General features: G+C 48.0%; 1 protein-coding gene across 3 annotated transcripts in view; it reads right to left on the reverse strand.

The window, feature by feature from the left end:
* slit3 (slit homolog 3 (Drosophila)) overlaps positions 1 to 19,223 on the reverse strand; it is a 148,405-nt gene that overhangs the window by 40,160 nt on the left and 89,022 nt on the right. Inside the window, exons 1-2 of one of the 3 annotated variants that reach the window (XM_078101705.1) lie at positions 12,299 to 12,829; positions 9,688 to 9,759 (exon numbers count right to left, since the gene is read on the reverse strand). In XM_078101705.1, the coding sequence (XP_077957831.1) occupies positions 9,688 to 9,759; positions 12,299 to 12,345 (119 nt within the window). In that variant the 5' untranslated portion in view covers positions 12,346 to 12,829. Of the gene's footprint in view, positions 1 to 9,687; positions 9,760 to 10,044; positions 10,318 to 12,298; positions 12,830 to 19,223 lie in introns of those variants that run through there. The other 2 variants (XM_078101704.1, XM_078101703.1) reach the window with 2 other exon arrangements.

A 19,223-nucleotide genomic window follows, 5' to 3' on the forward strand; every position in this document is an offset into this window, starting at 1 on the left:
ATCGAATCAAAGCTCGTCACAATACCACAAACCGAAAGCACAACAAACCCACTTGCTGAGCCCACTCACGGCTGTATCGCTGCTACCACTGATCACGCTTCCTCTCACAGCCGCAGGCATTAAATCATCGATCTGACGACCTGATGATTGGACACGAGGAATGACAGCTGAAGGTAATGAAGCTAATACATTTATGTCACAGAGAGCTTTTCCCGACAGACGCTGAGAAGTGACCAAGCGGAGGTTCTTTAGAGCCGAGGAGCCCTCGGCGTCTCCCCGGGGAACCGCCACAGCTCCGCGGACGGACATTTAGCGGCTGCACCAGCAACAAGCCCCATTCGCCCGCTCACCGGGGGGGAGAGAAGCGCTACGAGAGCCCACCAATGCACGCCGTTTCCAACTGTTTCAGGCAAATAAACCACATTTTCATTTATCGTCACTGCCTGTAGAGCTTCAGGGAAATGTGTGTCTCACTGAGCCGGACAAACACTGTGTGTGTGTGTCGGTGTGGACATGTGACGCATTGTTGTGCGCCTCTGTATATCCGTCTGTGTGTGTCTTTGTGCGTGAGGTTGGTGAAGCGGAGACAAAGCAGGATTTGCAAAGCAGTGAATTGTGACCCTGTTGACCTTGACACAGAACCCTAAAGGCCCCCGAGGTCTGCAGACCGGCGTTGAGGGTCTTTGGGTGAAAGAGTTAAGGGCTTTTGCTGCTTGAATTGTCTCATATTCCAACTTTCCCACAGGGCTTAATGCATGGTTTGCTTTCCCCTGGCAGCCTGGTATTAAATCAAATATGCTCAAGTGTTTCTCTGTGTGTATTTGTGTTCTTGCAGACACACACGTGTGTGTGTGTGTGTGTGTGTGTGTGCACGAGCGAGCTGCTTTAATGAACTCTTAAGTGTTTGCAAAACCAAAGTTGTGCAATTTACTCCTCGTCTCTGAGAAAATGGACATTTGCAGAGTGTTGCCACTGGTAACCACCGTGGGAAAGCTCAACTGTTTACAACCTAAACCCAAAAGCACCAGGGGGTTCATATAATCAGCAGTTGAGGTACTTTCAAACCAAACCAAACCTGGCAGATTTTCTGCATTTCAAATTATATCCTGGACAAAGTGAACGAAATGGAGGAAACAAAGGATTTGTACGATGGTGGTTTTGTGTGTTTGCGTCGTTCCTTACTGGGACCAGCAAGAGAAGGAAACGATAACGTGTCAAAAAGTAATCAAAGATGAAAGCGCTCTGAAATCTACGGAGGAATCGGGGATCATTGATGTTTGGGTCCATGTGGGTCCTATCACAGGACACTGAGCAGACAGGGACACGGGACGCTCATCATGGGACAAACCCAGCAGGTGTGTCTGGGAATTTCCCTCTCCTTCCTTCATCCATCTCTCTCCCCCATTGCCATCTCTTCTCCTCCTCCAAATCCTCTGACCTTTTCTCTGTGTGTCTCTCTGCTGACCAACAAACTCCAAAGTGCTTTTTAACCCCCCATCATTATTCCACTGGAAACCGTTTCTCTTGTTGTTGTTGTTGGCCTGTTTTCTTCCTGGATTATTGACCCACAGTCCCAAACAAATCTGTCTTCTACCACCGTGGACTAGTTACCGTACACACGTATGTGTTGTTCTCTCACGGCTGTGATCCCCCCACTCTGCCCCCCCCCCCCCATGCAGCTCTTATGGAGGTCTCGAACGGAAATAACGCAAGTTTGTTCTTGAGCTCTGCTGCTCACACACACACACACACAGTAGAAATGCAATCGTTTGGGAAAAGCACCAACAAACACACAGCTGTGCACAAACAGCCAGTGTGTGTGTGTGTGTGTGTGTGTGTGTAATGCTCTTTTGTATTTAGTCACTTTGTTTCATATAAATCATGCATTTGGAGTCACAGCCTCTAGTTTGTTAAATTGGAGGAATGGGTTTATTTAATCTGCAATGACGTCGATTGAAGTTGCAGATTCTTTGAATAAAGGAGACTGGAAATATGATTAATATAACTTAAATGAATTGCATATGTAGACGTATTGTTTGGGTAATTGAGACAGACAGCGTTAGAACAATAGATCCTTACCCAGGGTGCACCATTCTAAAATAGTTTGAACATTGTCGTTTGGCAGCAGCTCTGTGTGTGTGTGTGTGTGTGTGTGTGTGTGTGTGTATTTAATAGTGCCTTTATTTGTTAACCATACATGTCAAAGTGACCAATGGGGACAGCAGTCGATGTGCGTCTACTAAAAGTGCTCCTTTTACAACACGACGCCGGCACTTTGTTTGCACGAGTGTGAATGTGAACAATAACGTTCTTCTTACCTTTGGCTCGGACACGTTTCCCCCACAGAAAGGAGCAGTGGAGTGTTTGTTGTTTGTTGTTTGTACAGAAAGCTCTGAATATTTAGATCCTCTTGACATGAAGTTAGATGAAGCCAAAGGTAAGAATCAAGAATGTCTCTATTGTTCTGTGTTTTCTCAAGTTTCGATAGTGAAGATTTGCCTCATTCGATCCTTCTCACTCAATAATTAAAAACGTGTCCATGTTCCCATTAGTCACTAAGACGTAAATACATGGGAAAACAAATACTGACGAAACCCTAAAAAATAACACAAACACTCACATTCCAACTCCTCCGCTTAATGTTAAACTTGCAGTGAAGAGCTGGCGGAGCGAGTGAGGTCGAGAGGTCAAACGCTCGGTGGGTGGAAACACAGTTCAGCCTCCAGCTACTTGTTGTGTTTTAATTGTTATTCTGCTCTCGCTGCTCACTGAACTTTCTGGGTTGGTCAAGTTGAACTTCTACTTCTACCTAAATAAGTATATTTTAATGGGTCGTTGAGAGAGTAAAGGGGGGATTCAAAAATACAAGAAGAATCGGGGGGGGGCAACCTGATAAACGATGACACCGGTGAGAAGAAAAGAGAAGATGCAGAGCAGCTGGTTGGAAAGAGAAAGAAAAATGTCGCAGGAGAAAAGGAAGTGGAAGGAAGTGTGACGTGTGAGTGAAAGTCACCTTCTGGAGTCACACAGCAACACGCACACACACGCACACAGACACACACACAGCCTCTCCCTTTTCGTCACCCTCTGCTTCCATCGGCGGGACACTCACCCAGAAAGCTTTACTACACGAGTCATAAAATATGCAGTTGTTGCACGGCTCTAGAGTGGCTCTCAGGCTGACGCTGGCGTGTGTGTGTGTGTGTGTGTGTGTGTGTGTGTGTGCGCGTGCATCACGTCATGTGATGGCGGTGTGAGTCCTCTATTTGCCCCCCCCCCCCCTTCTTCACCCATCTTGCGGCTCCCTCGCCATCTGTCTCTCTTTGTCTCCCTCTGAGTTTCTGTCCGTCCTGCTCATAGTTCCAGTTGGTGAAAAATGGACTTCATTTCAGGGGACGCTGTCGCAGTGACATGCGGCCTGTTTCTCGTCCGCTCGATTCCGCCTCGTCCTCGCGTCTCGTTTTTCTGTGCCAGCAGCGTGTTTCTTTCCTGCAGGAGGGAACCAGACCTACACGTGGCCACTTCACTGAATCTCCAAATCCAACGTAAAACCGCTGAAAGAAAAGAGCCTCCATAGATGCTGAACGCTGACGGACACGAATCGTATTTTTCGTGCGCTCGGGATTGAGATGATTTCTCACGCCGTCAATGTCATCCATGAAAATAAATAAAGGCAACAAGCGGCTTCAGAAACATTGTTACCTGTCACTCAGCCAGTATGCAGACACTGTGAGCGCCGTCAAAAATATTAAAGATCTGAATAAAAACCATTCACTGAAATCTTCCCTACTTCTGTGATTAAATCAAGTGATTAATTCTATTTTTAACTGAAAGTGAAGAAGCACTTCTCATCTATTTCGATTAATCCTTGTTGTCAGCAGAAAAAAAAAAAAACGAGTTAAAAGATCAGTGAACGAAACCTGCAGGTAATTCAACTTATTAGTCAATCATCTCGGTTTCTATCATCGCTGCCTCACCGAGTCCTTAGAAGCACACCGGTCGCACGCGGCGTCGGCCCTTTTTATGATTGTGTGTGTGTGTGCGTGTGCGCTCATTGGGATGCAGGACGCGGCCCGTGGAGTGAGAGCTGTCCCGGCTGGCGGCGGAGTCGTTAGCGCTCTCGTTAGTCCAGTTATGTTAAATCTAAATTACCATTCATCATCACACTGGGACCCATCGCTGATTGTGGGGACACGAGCGCTAACTGGATTAACTCATTCAGGGACACGCAGACACACTCGCTCAGCCACAGCGGAATTCAAAATCAGGCGTTAGCTCGGTGTTAAGTGTTTTAAAAAGGGAGATATATTATTGATTGAGACATTGCAGGAATTAGCATTGATTGGTTGGCCCTCGTGAATGCAAATCCTCCAAAGATTAGTCTGCTGGAAGGTTACACAACGCAGAGCGTGAGTCCGTCTCATGTCCCACTTTGGTCTGCAAACGTTTGCTTTTTCTGATTTTTTTGGTGTCATTCTCTTATATCTGTACGTTTGGTTTCTACTTTTCTATTCATAATTGATATAATTGACCGCAGTGATGGAGAGAGCGACTTGAGGGTCTGGCGGAGGAACGCCGCCGGCTCTCTCTGGGTCGAAGGTCGCTCTCTCACGCCGTCGGTCGCTGCAGGGCGGCGGGCGACCATCTGCACCGACGGAGACTTCTGAACGAAGGCCAAATGCGAAGACGCATAATTACATTTTGACTTCTTCTGTGTTTATTGACACGGTTGAGCTCATTCAGCTTTCACCATCAGAATAGTCCCGATTTCCCCCCTCAGTTAAGTCTCCAGGCTGAAAAGTCAAAATAAAAGTATTTTATCTACTTTTTTTCTTAGTTATGCATAAACAGGAATCATTCATCGACTGACCTCTGCAATGGACACAGAGCTACATAAAGCTGAGCCTTAATAATCTATCAATCATCAATTGCAGTCGTGAGATGGAGCCTTCAGACCTGTATTGAGATGAAAGGGACTCTCAAGGGATCCCAATGAATCTGTTTCATCTTTACAATGAACTCAACAACGATGTCGCGCATCAACAGCTTTTAACGTTGGTAAAATTGCTTGTTTAGAATTCTTGTGCGGCTCTAATTGATTCTGATGGGTATTTAATGGCCAATAGGAGGAGGCCACCTTGGCGTGCGATGTGTTCATGCCTTTAAATAAAAACATAATATGTCTGTGTTTGCAGATGATCTTTTAATCTCAAAGGACAATGAGTTTAATGTTTTTAATGTATGTTCCCCCCGTTGACTCCCAGCGTCTCTTTGGTTTGTTTGTTTTAAACCACTTTGAGTATTAAGCCCGACGTGAGGTAACGTCTCACCAAAGGCCTCGTGGCCGAAAAGTTACTTTCAAAAACGTACTCTAATCTTCACGGCTACAATCAGCCGAGCGGATTCCCTTCTGTAGTTTCCCCCGTCGCCGTAGTGGCGTTCATCTTCATTACCAGCCATCATTGTCTTCTCTTTAAAGTCAGGGTAAATGTACGTTTTAGCCTTTTTGATGAGCTTTTATTTGCACTGAACTCATATGTTTATCTGTACATTTACATTTACAGTTGGTTTGAAAATCACGCATTCAGAATTCCACAACTACATAAAAACCTGGATGAGAACGTCCTGAAAATCCAGATTCAAAATGAGAAAACAGCAGCTGAAACACATCAGCGTCCCCGTCGGGGTCTCCCCCCTTACTTTGGGAAACGTTGACAGCCTCGGCGGTCTTGACGCAACAGCGCGGCCGATCTGAGTCAGTCAGTCCGACATTTGTCCCATCAATATTTAACGTCTCCCTGCTCTCCTCCCTCCGGTCTCTTCCATCCATAACTGCTCTCTTTACACTCTGCTGCCTCCGCGCACGTCTCTGTCTGATGTCCTCCGCACCTTTGTGTCCTCTGTCCCTCTGGTTCTGTTACACGTGGACACGTTTAACGCCTTTTGTCTCATCTGGTGTTCAGATTTGTCGGATCTTGCATCTGTTTAATGTGTCTGTCTTCCACCTTTCCTCCACCCACATCCCTCAATCTCCACCCACATCCCTCCATCTCCTGATTCATCTCTCGTCTCTGGACTTCCTTTCCGTCCCCCCCTACGCTCTCCAGGTCCACCAGCAGATAAATAAATCATGTTGAGGAAACTGGACGCTTTTACAACTACGGCGGCGCTCCCTCCTCCGTCCTTCCGTAATGTGTAAACCACCTCCCCCGAAATCTCCCTTGTCTCTGGGCGTGCGGGTGGAGGATGTAACCGCCGCGCTTCTGGGTGTAAATAAATCATAGCGGCGCTCTGCTTTCAGAAGCAGCGACCCTCCGGGCGGCCGTGGAAGAGAGACAGGCGGTCTGAGGACGCGTTGGTGGAGGAGAAGGTGTCAGTTGGTGGAGGAGAAGGTGTCAGTTGGTGAAGGAGAAGGTATCAGTTGGTGGAGGAGAAGGTATCAGTTGGTGGAGGAGAAGGTGTCAGTTGGTGGAGGAGAAGGTGTCAGTTGGTGGAGGAGAAGGTGTCAGTTGGTGGAGGAGAAGGTGTCAGTTGGTGGAGGAGAAGGTGTCAGTTGGTGGAGGAGAAGGTGTCAGTTGGTGGAGGAGAAGGTATCAGTTGGTGGAGGAGAAGGTCTCAGAGGAAATGGTGGATGTAAAAGAGTCGTTTTCCTCTTTCTTCCTGAACCTCAATGAGGCGAAACCCTTCAGCCAAAGAGGAACACGCAAGTTACCAAAGCAGCCAAACCGTCACCGGCTTATGACACGAGTCAATAGTTTATTTTTGATACTTTAAGAGTATTTGTGTGAATTCATTTAAAGGAGCTGCAGAACAAAAATGTGGCAAGTTGATTTCATTTAGATAAATTGAACGCGTTCCTGTTTTTAATATAGAACAAAGACAAAAGCTTTTTAGATGCATTTCACTTTGTGCTGCGTCAAATATTGATGAATCAAATCTTTTCGAACTCGGAATTTTAAACTATTGAATTCATGACAAAATGATGACAAGATTAATAAAACTAAAATCCATTTATAAATGAGCTCTACGCCTAAATATTCAGCTTTGCTTCTGTGGAACACGTTAAGCAGCCGAGATGGAGCCCAGTGTACGAAGGAGCAGCGGCTAATTAAAAAATGACCAGATTAATTAATGTGGAGATTCGTTAGTGGCAGAGTGCTTCTTTCAATTAGCGCACTAAGTGAACACAAGTGGCGGAAACACGCGTGTAATCTGCCTTCCAGCCAACACGCAGGCTCTTAGACCACAAACGATCACATCTAAATATGGAAAAGGACCTTTGCAAACAATTGGAAAGTCTTAAATCCCCTTCAAGCATCAACGGGACACTTGAGAGCAGCAAAGGTGGTGAAAATCTGTAACTGGTGAATTATTCATAAAACACACATACATGAGCAGAAGGCACAAGCGCGCGCACACACACACACACACACACACACTCACAAGCACATCCAGCCAGTGAAACCCACATATTAATGCACATTACACTCATTTACTTGTGTACATTTTACAGCCCAAATCCAAACCCCACAAATAATTACCCTCTAAATCCTTTACGTCACCCCAAACAGGGCTTTCATGTGCAAATAAATAGATACTAAATCCACCTGTTCATCATTATTTCAATTAACCAATGAATTTTCTATGAAATATTCATGTAAAAACTAGAACAAAGCGACATTTTCAACTGCTTGTTTTGTTCCACCGACGTTCAAATATACATTTTAAATGATGAGAAAAGCAGGAAATAACAATGTTGGTTTGACATTTCTGAAAACAGACCTAACTATTGATCGACTAATGCATGAAATCACGTTTCAACTCTGACCTTTAGTTAAAACCTGAACCAACCAGCTAGAAGTGCTTTGAAGAGGCCCAAACTAGTCCCCACAATGATGGTGATATAAGGCCACACACACACACACACACACCTGCCTGATGGTGCAGTCACATGACCTCTCATCACTTGTTTTTCTATCATCCCATTTTGTACTTCGGTCACGAGATGAACCCAAGGAACCGAACAGATGTGTGTGTGTGTGTGTGTGTGTTTGCCTACTATACAATTGACTACATCTGTGCATAAGTGTGTGTGTGTGTGTTAAGATGTTTGAAATGAAGATCAGACTAGTGGCAGAATTGCTTACTGTCATTCATGCCCTTTGCACACACACACACACACACACACACACACACACACACACACACACACACACACACACACACACACACACACGCACCTGGCTTTATTAAAACGTCACGTCGGGTGGATCTACGGCGTGCTGTCGTGCCGCGGGGCTGTGAATCGGAACGGCGGCGTATTTACAGCGAATTGTAAAATCGCGGCGAGCACTCAGCTGTCAGAGACTTATGAATTGCTAATATGTCGTATCTTCCCCTCCGCGGCCCGAACCCGCTGCTATTGTGCGCTGAGCAAAGAAGTGAGGCGAGCACATGGAGGAAGATAACTTATATATAACTTATGTATAAAATGAAGTGAAAGGGACGGCGCCGATCGAAGGCGATACGATGGGAGCTTCTGCTGCGGCATTTTGGGGTAAACTCGAGCCGATGAGACACCCGTCCACACCAGAGTACCTGCGGCGTTTGGTGAGTGTGAGCTGCTTCCTGCTCTCTTCAGTCATCCACGCGTCCTCGTCGTCTCCCTGAGGTCTTACACGCGGGACGCGTGGGGAGGACACGGGGAACACAAGCGTGTGTGACGATGAGACACACACAACCAATCATGTGCTTCAAGTTTTATTCTTCATTATTGGGCCGAAACAACTAAACTCTTACGAGATCTTCAGACCATGAGAATCAGTAACTGCGAGTTGTCGTTATATTTACAGCCCAAAGCTCCTCATTCAGCCGTCCCCCCTCACACCCACGAGTCATCGCGCCCTTTGTGCTCCTCCGTCTTTGTCTTCGTCTCTGCCTCGTCTCACAGCTCTCTAATGAACACGTCAGCATCAGCCTGAAGACCAACGCAGCAACCGATCAAAGCAACTTTCAGCTCCGCGTTTCAGCTCAAATCAAGACGCACACGTAAGGGAAACGTGTGCGTTGATTACAATGAACTGCGGTTCAGCTGCTCAACCCACAAAAGAAGCAGAGCATCTGCTGCTGTGTGAGGACAAATGCACGCGCACACACACACGCACGCACGCGCACTTTTACCGACACAACATCCCGCGGTGGCCAGTCACACCTGTGAGGACAGTGACAAATGAGCAGCTCTGCAAATCACACACACACACACACACAATCACACAAACAGCTGGATGCAAATGCATGAAGGTGTTTCCATCGGCGTGCGGAGAGAATCGCTCACACGGACCACGGCGCCGCACAATCTGTGTGCGTGTCAAATAGTGTGAGTCAAGGACATCACTTTTCCTACGGCGATGAACAGGTTGTGCTTCATCGTCAACGCACACAAGCAGACACACACACACACAGAGAAGACGATTCACGGAAAACACGGCGAGACACACGGCGAAGTTTGAAGCTCTCCTTCCGCTGAAGACACACGGGAGACGAACAGGCGAGATAGAAAAGTGGATCAGAGGAAGACGCGGAGGGATGAAGAGTGACCGAGAGGCAGACGAGGGGAGAGAGAGGGAGCAAGAGACGAGGGGAGGAGACGAGGGAGCAGGAGAGGAGACAGGCTGGTTCTCTACTCACAGAATCTCCAGATCGCGCAGCGCTCGGAACGCTCCATCCTCGATGCAGCCGATGTGGTTGCTGTCCAGTTGCCTGCACCAAGCGCACAAACACACACACACACACACACACACACACACACACAGAGGAGAGGGGGAGAGAGACACGGGAGAGAGTCAGGCGCAAGTAAGCAAGGTCCGCTCAGCTGGGGGAGGGACTAACAAAAGACGGCTGGCGTGAATGAGTTTGTGTGTGTGTGTGTGTGTGTGAGGTGTCCCAGTGAGTGGGCTTCAGGTGGCAGGTAGGAGACACACAACCACACACACAGACACACACTCTCTCTCCCGGCAGCCCACCAGCTCAGGTTAAGTCTCTCACCTCAGCGGCGATATGGCCGAGCCCCGAGGAGAGCAGGAGAGGAAAAGGAGGCGAGGGGAGCGGCGAGCGGGGGGCTGGGGCGGCCTGCCTGGTCTCAGCCTATCACCTCCCTCCCCCGCTGCACACTGGCCGCCGGGAGAGAGAGGGGCGAGAGAGGTAGACGCGGTGAGGGAGAGAGCCAGCCAGCCCGAGCCTTCTAAAGCCCACCCTGCTGTCAGTTCTGTAAATATTAATTGCATTTCTCCTCTCCCGTCCTCCTCCCCCTCACCCCGCCTCCCCTATGTCCTCTTTTATCCCCCCCACCCCAACCCCACCCCAACCCCCACCCCCTCTCTGTAGTGAAAGAGGGAGTAATTTCATTACATTAGGCCAGCCAATCCATTAAGGGCCTTTTACCGGCTCTGTCACTGAAACAATTTCATTAAAAGGAAAGCCTCCGTAAATCAAACTACAGTCACGACTCTGCCTCTCGTTCCGGTTCTCCTTCCTCTTACCGCCCCTCAACCACCCCCCACCACCCTCCCCCGACCCCCCCCCCACCACCCTCACCCGACCCCCCCCCCCCCCCCCCCCACCCGACGCCTCGCTCACAAGCTTTCCAGATGCAGCATTCGCCCAGTCGTCGACCCTTCTTTGCTTTTACTTTAATTTGCTCGGCTGTAGGTATTCAACCCCCCCTCCATCCATGAACCCAACCACCCTCCCACCATCCATCCCTCCATCCATGAACCCAACCACCCTCCCACCATCCATCCCTCCATCCATGAACCCAACCACCCTTCCACCATCCATCCCTCCATCCATGAACCCAACCACCCCCCCACCATCCATCCCTCCATCCATGAACCCAACCACCCTCCCTCCATCCATCCCTCCATCCATGAACCCAACCACCCTCCCTCCATCCATCCCTCCATCCATGAACCCAACCACCCTTCCACCATCCATCCCTCCATCCATGAACCCAACCACCCTCCCACCATCCATCCCTCCATCCATGAACCCAACAACCCTCCCAACATCCATCCCTCCATCCATGAACCCAACAACCCTCCCACCGTCCATCCCTCCATCTATGAACCCAACCACCCTCTCACCATCCATCCCTCCATCCATGAACCCAACCACCCTCCCACCATCCATCCCTCCATCCATGAACCCAACCACCCCCCCACCATCCATCCCTCCATCCATGAACCCAACCACCCCCCCACCATCCATCCCTCCATCTATGAACCCAACCACCCCCCCACCATCCATCCCTCCATCCATGAACCCAACCACCCCCCCACCATCCATCCCTCCATCTATGAACCCAACCACCCCCCCACCATCCATCCCTCCATCCATGAACCCAACAACCCTCCCACCGTCCATCCCTCCATCTATGAACCCAACCACCCCCCCACCATCCATCCCTCCATCCATGAACCCAACCACCCCCCCACCATCCATCCCTCCATCTATGAACCCAACCACCCTCCCACCATCCATCCCTCCATCCATGAACCCAACCACCCTCCCACCATCCATCCCTCCATCCATGAACCCAACCACCCCCCCACCATCCATCCCTCCATCCATGAACCCAACCACCCCCCCACCATCCATCCCTCCATCCATGAACCCAACCACCCAACCTCCATCCATCCCTCCATCCATGAACCCATCCACCCCCCCTCCATCCATCCCTCCATCTATGAACCCAACCACCCAACCTCCATCCATCCCTCCATCCATGAACCCAACCACCCCCCCACCATCCATCCATGAACCCAACCACCCCGAGCCCCCCCCCCCCCTCCCCTCCCTGTTTCCTTCCTTTCCTCTCCTCCCATTCATCCCTCCTTCTGTTTCTCCTCCTCCTTCTTTTCTCTCTTTCTGGAAGGGAGCAGATGGATGGATGCAAATATAAAGTGCAAACATTTAAAGGAATCTTCCATTTCTTAAGCAGGAATGATAAGCGACGTGTGTCTCCAACCCCCCCCCCACACACACACACACACACACACACACACACACACACACACACACAAACTGGCAGAAAATTATGAAAACATTTAAACACGTACACATGGAAACACAGAGTAACAAATGTATCATGAAGGTCCCACACACACACACACACACACTCCAGACACTGAGAGAAAAGCATATCACTCCGTTCTAATCTTCTCCTGCTTGTGTCGATCTCCTCTCCTTCAATAGGAGCTTCTATCTCTAATCCTCTTTTCTTTCACTTCTTTTTTCTCACCTCGTTTTTGAGCGTCCATCCTCTCCGTCTTCCCTTTCTCTCCCCATTCATGGTCCATTCCTTTTCCTCCCTCGGGTGCCCTCTCGTCTGCTCTCATCTCTAATTCCCCTCCACCTTTCCATCTATTCACTGCTAATCCGTTTCCCCTCCATGTTTTCTTTTATCAACTCAGTCTCAGCGTCCCTTTCTTCTTCTTCTCCACGTCTGCCCGGCACGCTGCAGCACCTGGTACATCACGCCGGCTTCTAACCCGCAGGCCGGTGATTCCCTCTGCAGGGCGACAGCACCTTCCGGAGACCCGCGCTCTCGGTTTGCATGTGTGCAGGAGAAGGAGTCCTCCGTATCTGACGCGTGCATACGTGCACCTCGATGTAGAGAAGAGAAAGTTCTCTGTCGCCGTGACTGAAGATGAATCAGAAGGTTTGCTGTGTATTGAGAAGCAAATCAACAACCGCATGGTGGTTGTCTCTCGTCCATGAGGTCGTGGTTGCCGCTCTAGTCGAAGACGCTTCATGTATTTCTGCCTCATGTTGACCAGCTGATGGTCAACGGCTGGCACTCAAGACCGTGAGTACTAAACCACTCTGTGCCCGCAGGCCGGCAACATAATTATTCCTGCCCTCCGAAGGCTTTCAGAGACTGATGAGATGTTTTGATCTGCTTTGATGCAATGCAATTATATTTCAGGGGGGGGATTTAGAGATAACTTGATTAGTTGAGCACAATTTGTACCGATTACAGGGAGGATTGAAATGGAGAGATCTGCATAACAGAGAAGGCTGATAGGGCCTCTTGTTAAAAGCTTTTTTTTAAATTCAATGATGATTTTATTTTTTTGGGATGCCTGTTGGGAGGCAGCTGTGAGTGTGAGCATCTGTTAACAGACTGGACTCTCAGATTTACTGAGGCTGAGGATCATAACAACATATGGCTCTGCCATGTTTGTGTTTCATGTGATTAAAGGCACGGATTTCTTTAGTAATGCAGACTGGCACAGTCGCCATATGGAGACGCTCCTGACAGTTAATAAAGTCATTCTGTTGTCAGTGCAAAGGCTCATCAGCATCTCTGCCCCGCGATTCGAGATATTAAAGACCTTCACATGCAGAGGCTCTTCCTTTGAGTCCAGTGTCTCTGCATGTCCACCGTGTCCCCGCTCTGTGGACCTGATGAGCAAGGTTCTCAGATGTCTTCCATTCCACAAATCCAAAGGAGGCCGTTTTAAAACTTTCGAGAACATATTATCACAATGCCCCTCATGTCTGTAATTTCCCCTGAATTGAGAATAACTGGTGGATTCATATTGGCAACCATGCACTTCATCTTCTGTCCTCCTCCACCGTAAACGATTCCATCATCTGTAATATGATTGGATTCCTCTGACAGCTTTGTTCACCAAGCTCCCTGATTAGCGGTGACATGATTGGTATCAATCTGGGAGGGGGGCACACTTTGTGTGTCTGCGTCAGTGGGTGGGCTCTTCATATTCGTACCGCCGTGTAGTGCGCCGGTGATCAGATCCCCAGATGTTTGTTGCATCGGATGGAAGGGGGGGGGTTCATATAATTAGTTAGTGTGATTAATCATGTCTATCATAAAGGCCCATCAGCAGATTCAACGCTTCCCTCTGCCACCATCTGGAGCCGGGGAAGCACACGCAGCACCACTCAACCACTGCTGCCCAGGTAATCAGTGAGCGGACAGGGGGAGGGAGGAGGACACATTAGCCGGGCTCCCATCAAGTCTGAAAAGTATATTTACACAGCCGATTGTGTGTGTGTGTGTTTTTTCCATTTGCAGAACTTACATGACTAATAGTGATGGAGATCTATTGGAACGGATTGAACTAGATAAGGTGCACTCACTAGAGTACAGATTGCTCTAGTTTGTGTAATGCGCTTCCAAAACACAGAGTCACGTAGAGCGAGCACCGCTGCTGTGGTTCCCTGACTGGTTGGGCTGATTTGAATCAAGATCAAGTTAAGCTAAAAAGAAAAGCGCAGCCGATGATGCATTTTTACTGTCATCAACGCTTCGGGCGTCGTTGGGAGTCGGTCGGGGGAAACCAGAATGGTCACAATCTTCTACTTGCACCTGTAACCGACAATCAGTTGGAAGCAGGAATCGAACAGCAGTGCGACGCTTACTCACGACGACCGTCCGACCTCAATCAAATCACTGTTGAACAGTTGGATTACTTGGATATTCACAGACATGCATTCATTTAGAGACACTTTCCATCCAACACATTGCTTCATCTCCGGAGGAACCTGCAGGTCAGGGTGAGCGTTTAGAGAGAAGCCTATGGAACGTGATGAAGCTGTGGTTTTGCCGTGTTGAGGGTCGGATGATACCGCGTGCACCGCAGCACACGGGGATCTGCACATGTTTTGCATCTTTCAGTGATGTTCAAGGGCACAGGAATCCATCTGCATATTTTATAATTGTATAATCATAAGGCCGCTGCCCGCGACCGGGTTCCAGACCGACACGCATGCAGTCGAGGTCAAGTTCTTTTTTTTTTTGCAAACCAGACAAAGTGAGCATAAACTTACATGAATTCTTGAATAAACGTTGAAAAAAAGATGGAAACATTTGTCTAAAGTCAACTCATAATCAATACAGATAAAACCACACATGACTCACTGCTTGTGCTTTGCTGCATGTTGGTTTAACATCAAAAATACATCAAGATAGAATCCCAAATTCAATTAAAAATGAACTGTTAGAGGCATTCTGTCTCGCTGAATGATTTACAATCCAGACACAGCTATTGACATTTCGCCCCCTCCCGACCTTAAACGAATCAGCCTCATCCTACCGGCTAAGGACGTGCGTTGGGGGTTGTGTGGGGAACGAAGTGAAGAAGAATTGTTTTTGTTCTTCTTCCTCTCTTTTCATGCGGATGCACGCTTGTGGGATCACCTTCCTTCAAAGGGACGCCGTTATTCATCCTTTTCTATACTTACTAACACACTCTCGCTAGATATATATCTGCCTCTTGCTGTCCATTGTTGGAATTGCGATAAACAAGAACCGAAGGCAAACAGCAAACATCTGCAATGACGGAGACCCACAACACTGCAGGTGTGTGTGTGTGTGGCTGTGTGTGTGTGTGTGTGTGCGCGCACGCAGCCGACTCAATGGTCTCACCTCTCTCGGAGGCGCTCTAGTCATAATTCAAACAAACGGCCATCCTGCAGCACTGCATTGTGGGTAGGGAAGCGTGAAGTGTGTGGGTGTTTTATGAGGAGGAGGAGAAAGGAGAGAATGACGGGAAGGAGGAAGGTGAAGGAGTAAAGCTTTTTGCCTTCTGCTTACACTGATACCAACACCGAGAGGTCGGCTTGTTGGAAGGCATCACATGTTAGATTCCCATCATTCCAAACGAAGGCGCTGGGAGTGTGTGTAGATGTGGCGCGCGTGGGCGGAGCAAGTGGGAAAAGTCAATTACATTTTATCACGATGAGAATGTGGCTCGGCGAAGAAGGCGGGCCGATGAAAAACATGGCAGGATGCGTGATGGCTACAGCGGATACGAGCGGCGTGTCTGTGGAGGCACATGAAACACCTGCACCTGTGAGCCCACTTCTAAAGCCGTGAGACTCCCATGACCCACGTATGTTGTGACTGAACACGACTCGTTACTGTGAGCGGATCTACGACGCTTCACACATCTCTGCATAGGGTTAAGATTGTTGTCACTCATCTAGTGTTAGAATCTCCTTATCTGACCGTAAAACTGTTTCACAGCCAACCAGTTCATATTTGAACGCGGCTTAAGATGTTCGTTTATGGCACCATGCAACAGGAACACCTGTTCAGTTTAGAGCTTTTAATGATTGATCATCACTTTTTGATGGTTCTATTTAATTTTTATCTTCATGTGAATATATTTAGCCTCTTTTCACTGTTGGAAATGTGTGAGCTCATTGTTTGTTTGATTTTATGTTCTTATTTCTGCCAAACAGCTTTCCTCAAATTGCCTCCAATTGCCCCCCCGAGGGAATCGAATGAAGTGCGACACACATATAAAGGCACAGAGGGGGGTATTTGACTGGTTTGATTTTTTAAATCTTATCCCGAGAACTCACCGATTTCAGGGACCTTTATGTTTCGCCTGAGAAAGATGTTTTTGCAACACAACCGTGTTGATTTACAGCTTTACACCGTCGCCATGTAGCATGTTAGCTTCTGTGCTTGTGGGTCACAGAGACGTAGGTCAAGCAGTGTGAGTTCACAGAGTTCTTCTAACAAATAGGCCTTTACTACGAATCCATGTCAACATGTGATGGATTGGGGATAAAAAAGGTGGTACAATTTGCGATAATTGGAATACTTAGAAATGAGTTCAGTTCAGCAGGCTGCCCACATGTATTCTCCCTTTAGTCTCATGGCGGAGCAAAGATTGAGTTGTTTGTCACCATTTGGGATCTAGGACATGGTCGTTGGATTCACTGGCGTGCTTAACAACATGACTGCTGTGGAATGACGAGACACGACCAGACAGGAAAAGATACGATGAGACAGGATTATATCGTCAACAACCGTCATCAGATTTGGTAAGGAAAAAATACGAGAAGATAAGCCCGCAAAATAAGACATGCGGTAGAAAAATAACGTAAAACCCAGAGCTTGTTACGTTGTGCTTCCCATTCTAACTCAGCGTTCACCTTCAGCTGTGGTTTGCCTGAGTTTAAGCTCAGGACCAGCAGTCACACAGATGCGTGGCGTATACCTGTCTGCTCGGGTTAACACAAGACCACGGTGATCACATTTGCCAGGTTCTTGGCAGGTTTCAGCAAAGCAGTAAATCTGCAGGGTTGCACAGGTGTGTGTGTGCGTGTGTGTGTGTGTGTGTGTGTGTGTGTGTGTGTGTGTGTGTGTGTGTGTGTGTGTGTGTGTGTGACAAAGAAGTGCTGGCCACCAGGCAGCATGAAATGGAACAACCAAGAGACGGATAGAGACCATATTCTCTGAGGAGCAGAGTGAGGGAGACAGAAAGGGCGAGAGACGTAGACTGAGAGCCAGTGAGAGAGACAGAGGGAGGGCAAGAGAGATAAAATGAGAGGGGGAGGGAGACATATGAGAAAATCAATGCTGTGTCCACCAGGGACGGAATGTCATGAAGGTTTTTTCACTCTGTGGCATAATGGAGGGTTGGAGCCTTTTACTGCAGGAGTCACCTTGTCTAATGGAGGGAGGGATGGAGGGGGGAGAGAAGGGGGGAGAGAACGATAGAAGAGGAAAATAGTGAGGAAACAGTGGGAGAGAGAATATGGAGGGAGGGGGCTAATTGGAGCGAGATGGGAATGGAGGGATGATGGAAACGTAAGGAAGGAATAAACGGAGAGTGAAGAAGCATTGAGGAATAAAGAAAAGACAAAAAACAAACGATTGACACACAACGTCGTGGTAAAGGAAACGAGGATGGACGATGGATGATGGAAGAGGCAGGATGGAATTGAGGACAGAAATGCGATGACAGATGAAGGAAGGGTAAACGATGAAGGAGATAAAACGGAGGCAAGAGAAAGTCATGCGATGTGAGGGAGGAAGGATGACATGGAGGAAGGAGACAGGACGAGGAGAGGAGCAAAAGGAGGATGTGGAAGTGCATTAAATGTCAGAAAAGGAGGAGGAAGAAAATAATTATCACTATACGCCGGAGTCACCCCTAATTTTGGCAGAAAAATGATTCACTTTGCAGGTTGAAAGCAATTTAGTGTAAAACATTTGAAAGGTGGGGGAGGCGGGCAATTTTACCATCAAATTGTGACTGACATGACGTTATTGCGCTGGCAGAGAGTTCAGAGCCGTGTGAGAACACAGCCTGGTGATACAAAGGTACACTGGAAGGGCAGATGTTCCGAGTCATATGGAATTGCTCAGAGGGACTTCAGAAGGAGGCTGTGGTTGAACTGGAGAGCTGTCAGGTGTAATTACGTGCTGATTTATGACTGTGATGCCGGGTGCTACCGGTGAAGGGCTTAACTGATCAGCAAACCAACTCTGGAACAATAAACGGTAAATACGGGGGCTGCAGCATTCTAACAAGGAGACGGGATTTGCTCCAGTTTTCTGGCACAACAAATAGTCTTGAGCCTGAGGTGACGGAGGTAAAGTGGTGCGCAGCGTTTAGTTTGGATTGTGTGTGATGTGAGGAAGGAAAGTGGATCAGATGATCATAGGCCAAGCTGAACTTAAAGGTTAGGAGCACCGCTCAGAAACACACACACACACACACACACACACACACACACACACACACACACACAGTAGTACACCGTACAGGCACTTTCAGGTCCATTTAACTTCAGAGTAATACTCTCATGTAGACTTTGGCGGCCATGTCAAACTTACATCACACTTTGGAGGGGAAATTAGGCGGAGCGGCATATTTGGCTGCTGCCTAACTCTGAATTACTGTTCTGTAGCAAGGGGCATATTAATCAATTCACAGATTACCCAATGAAAACGTGCTAGAAACACATAGATCTTGACAACTCAAGGACACATTATTTCAGATTTTAAGGTAATTATACGGGTGTCCTGGGAATAAATTCAATGGGTTACTGTGATTGTACATCTCGGTGTCCGTCTGTCTGTAAGCGGATTATTCTGCTGAACCCATCAGCCAAATATTTTTTTGTACTCAATTTTTGACTGTACGCTAAATTAAAAACTGCTTCAGGTTGGATCCTTCTTTTCCACTACCAATGACAAAATGCTGGATTTACACACCTTGGCAAGAAAATTGTATGTGACATTACTGTACATCTATTAGCTTAGCACATGAGAAACTGAACCAAGGGCGCTAGTTAGCTGTTACGAGGGCTGCTTAGCTGTTGGTGGGGCTAGTTAGTTTTTAATGGCGCTTGTTAGCTTTTAGTAGGACTGCTTAGCAGTTAGTGGGGCTAGTTAG

The sequence above is a fragment of the Gasterosteus aculeatus genome, chromosome 4, assembly GCF_964276395.1.
Source record: "Gasterosteus aculeatus chromosome 4, fGasAcu3.hap1.1, whole genome shotgun sequence".
NCBI classification, from domain to species: Eukaryota; Metazoa; Chordata; class Actinopteri; order Perciformes; family Gasterosteidae; genus Gasterosteus; species Gasterosteus aculeatus.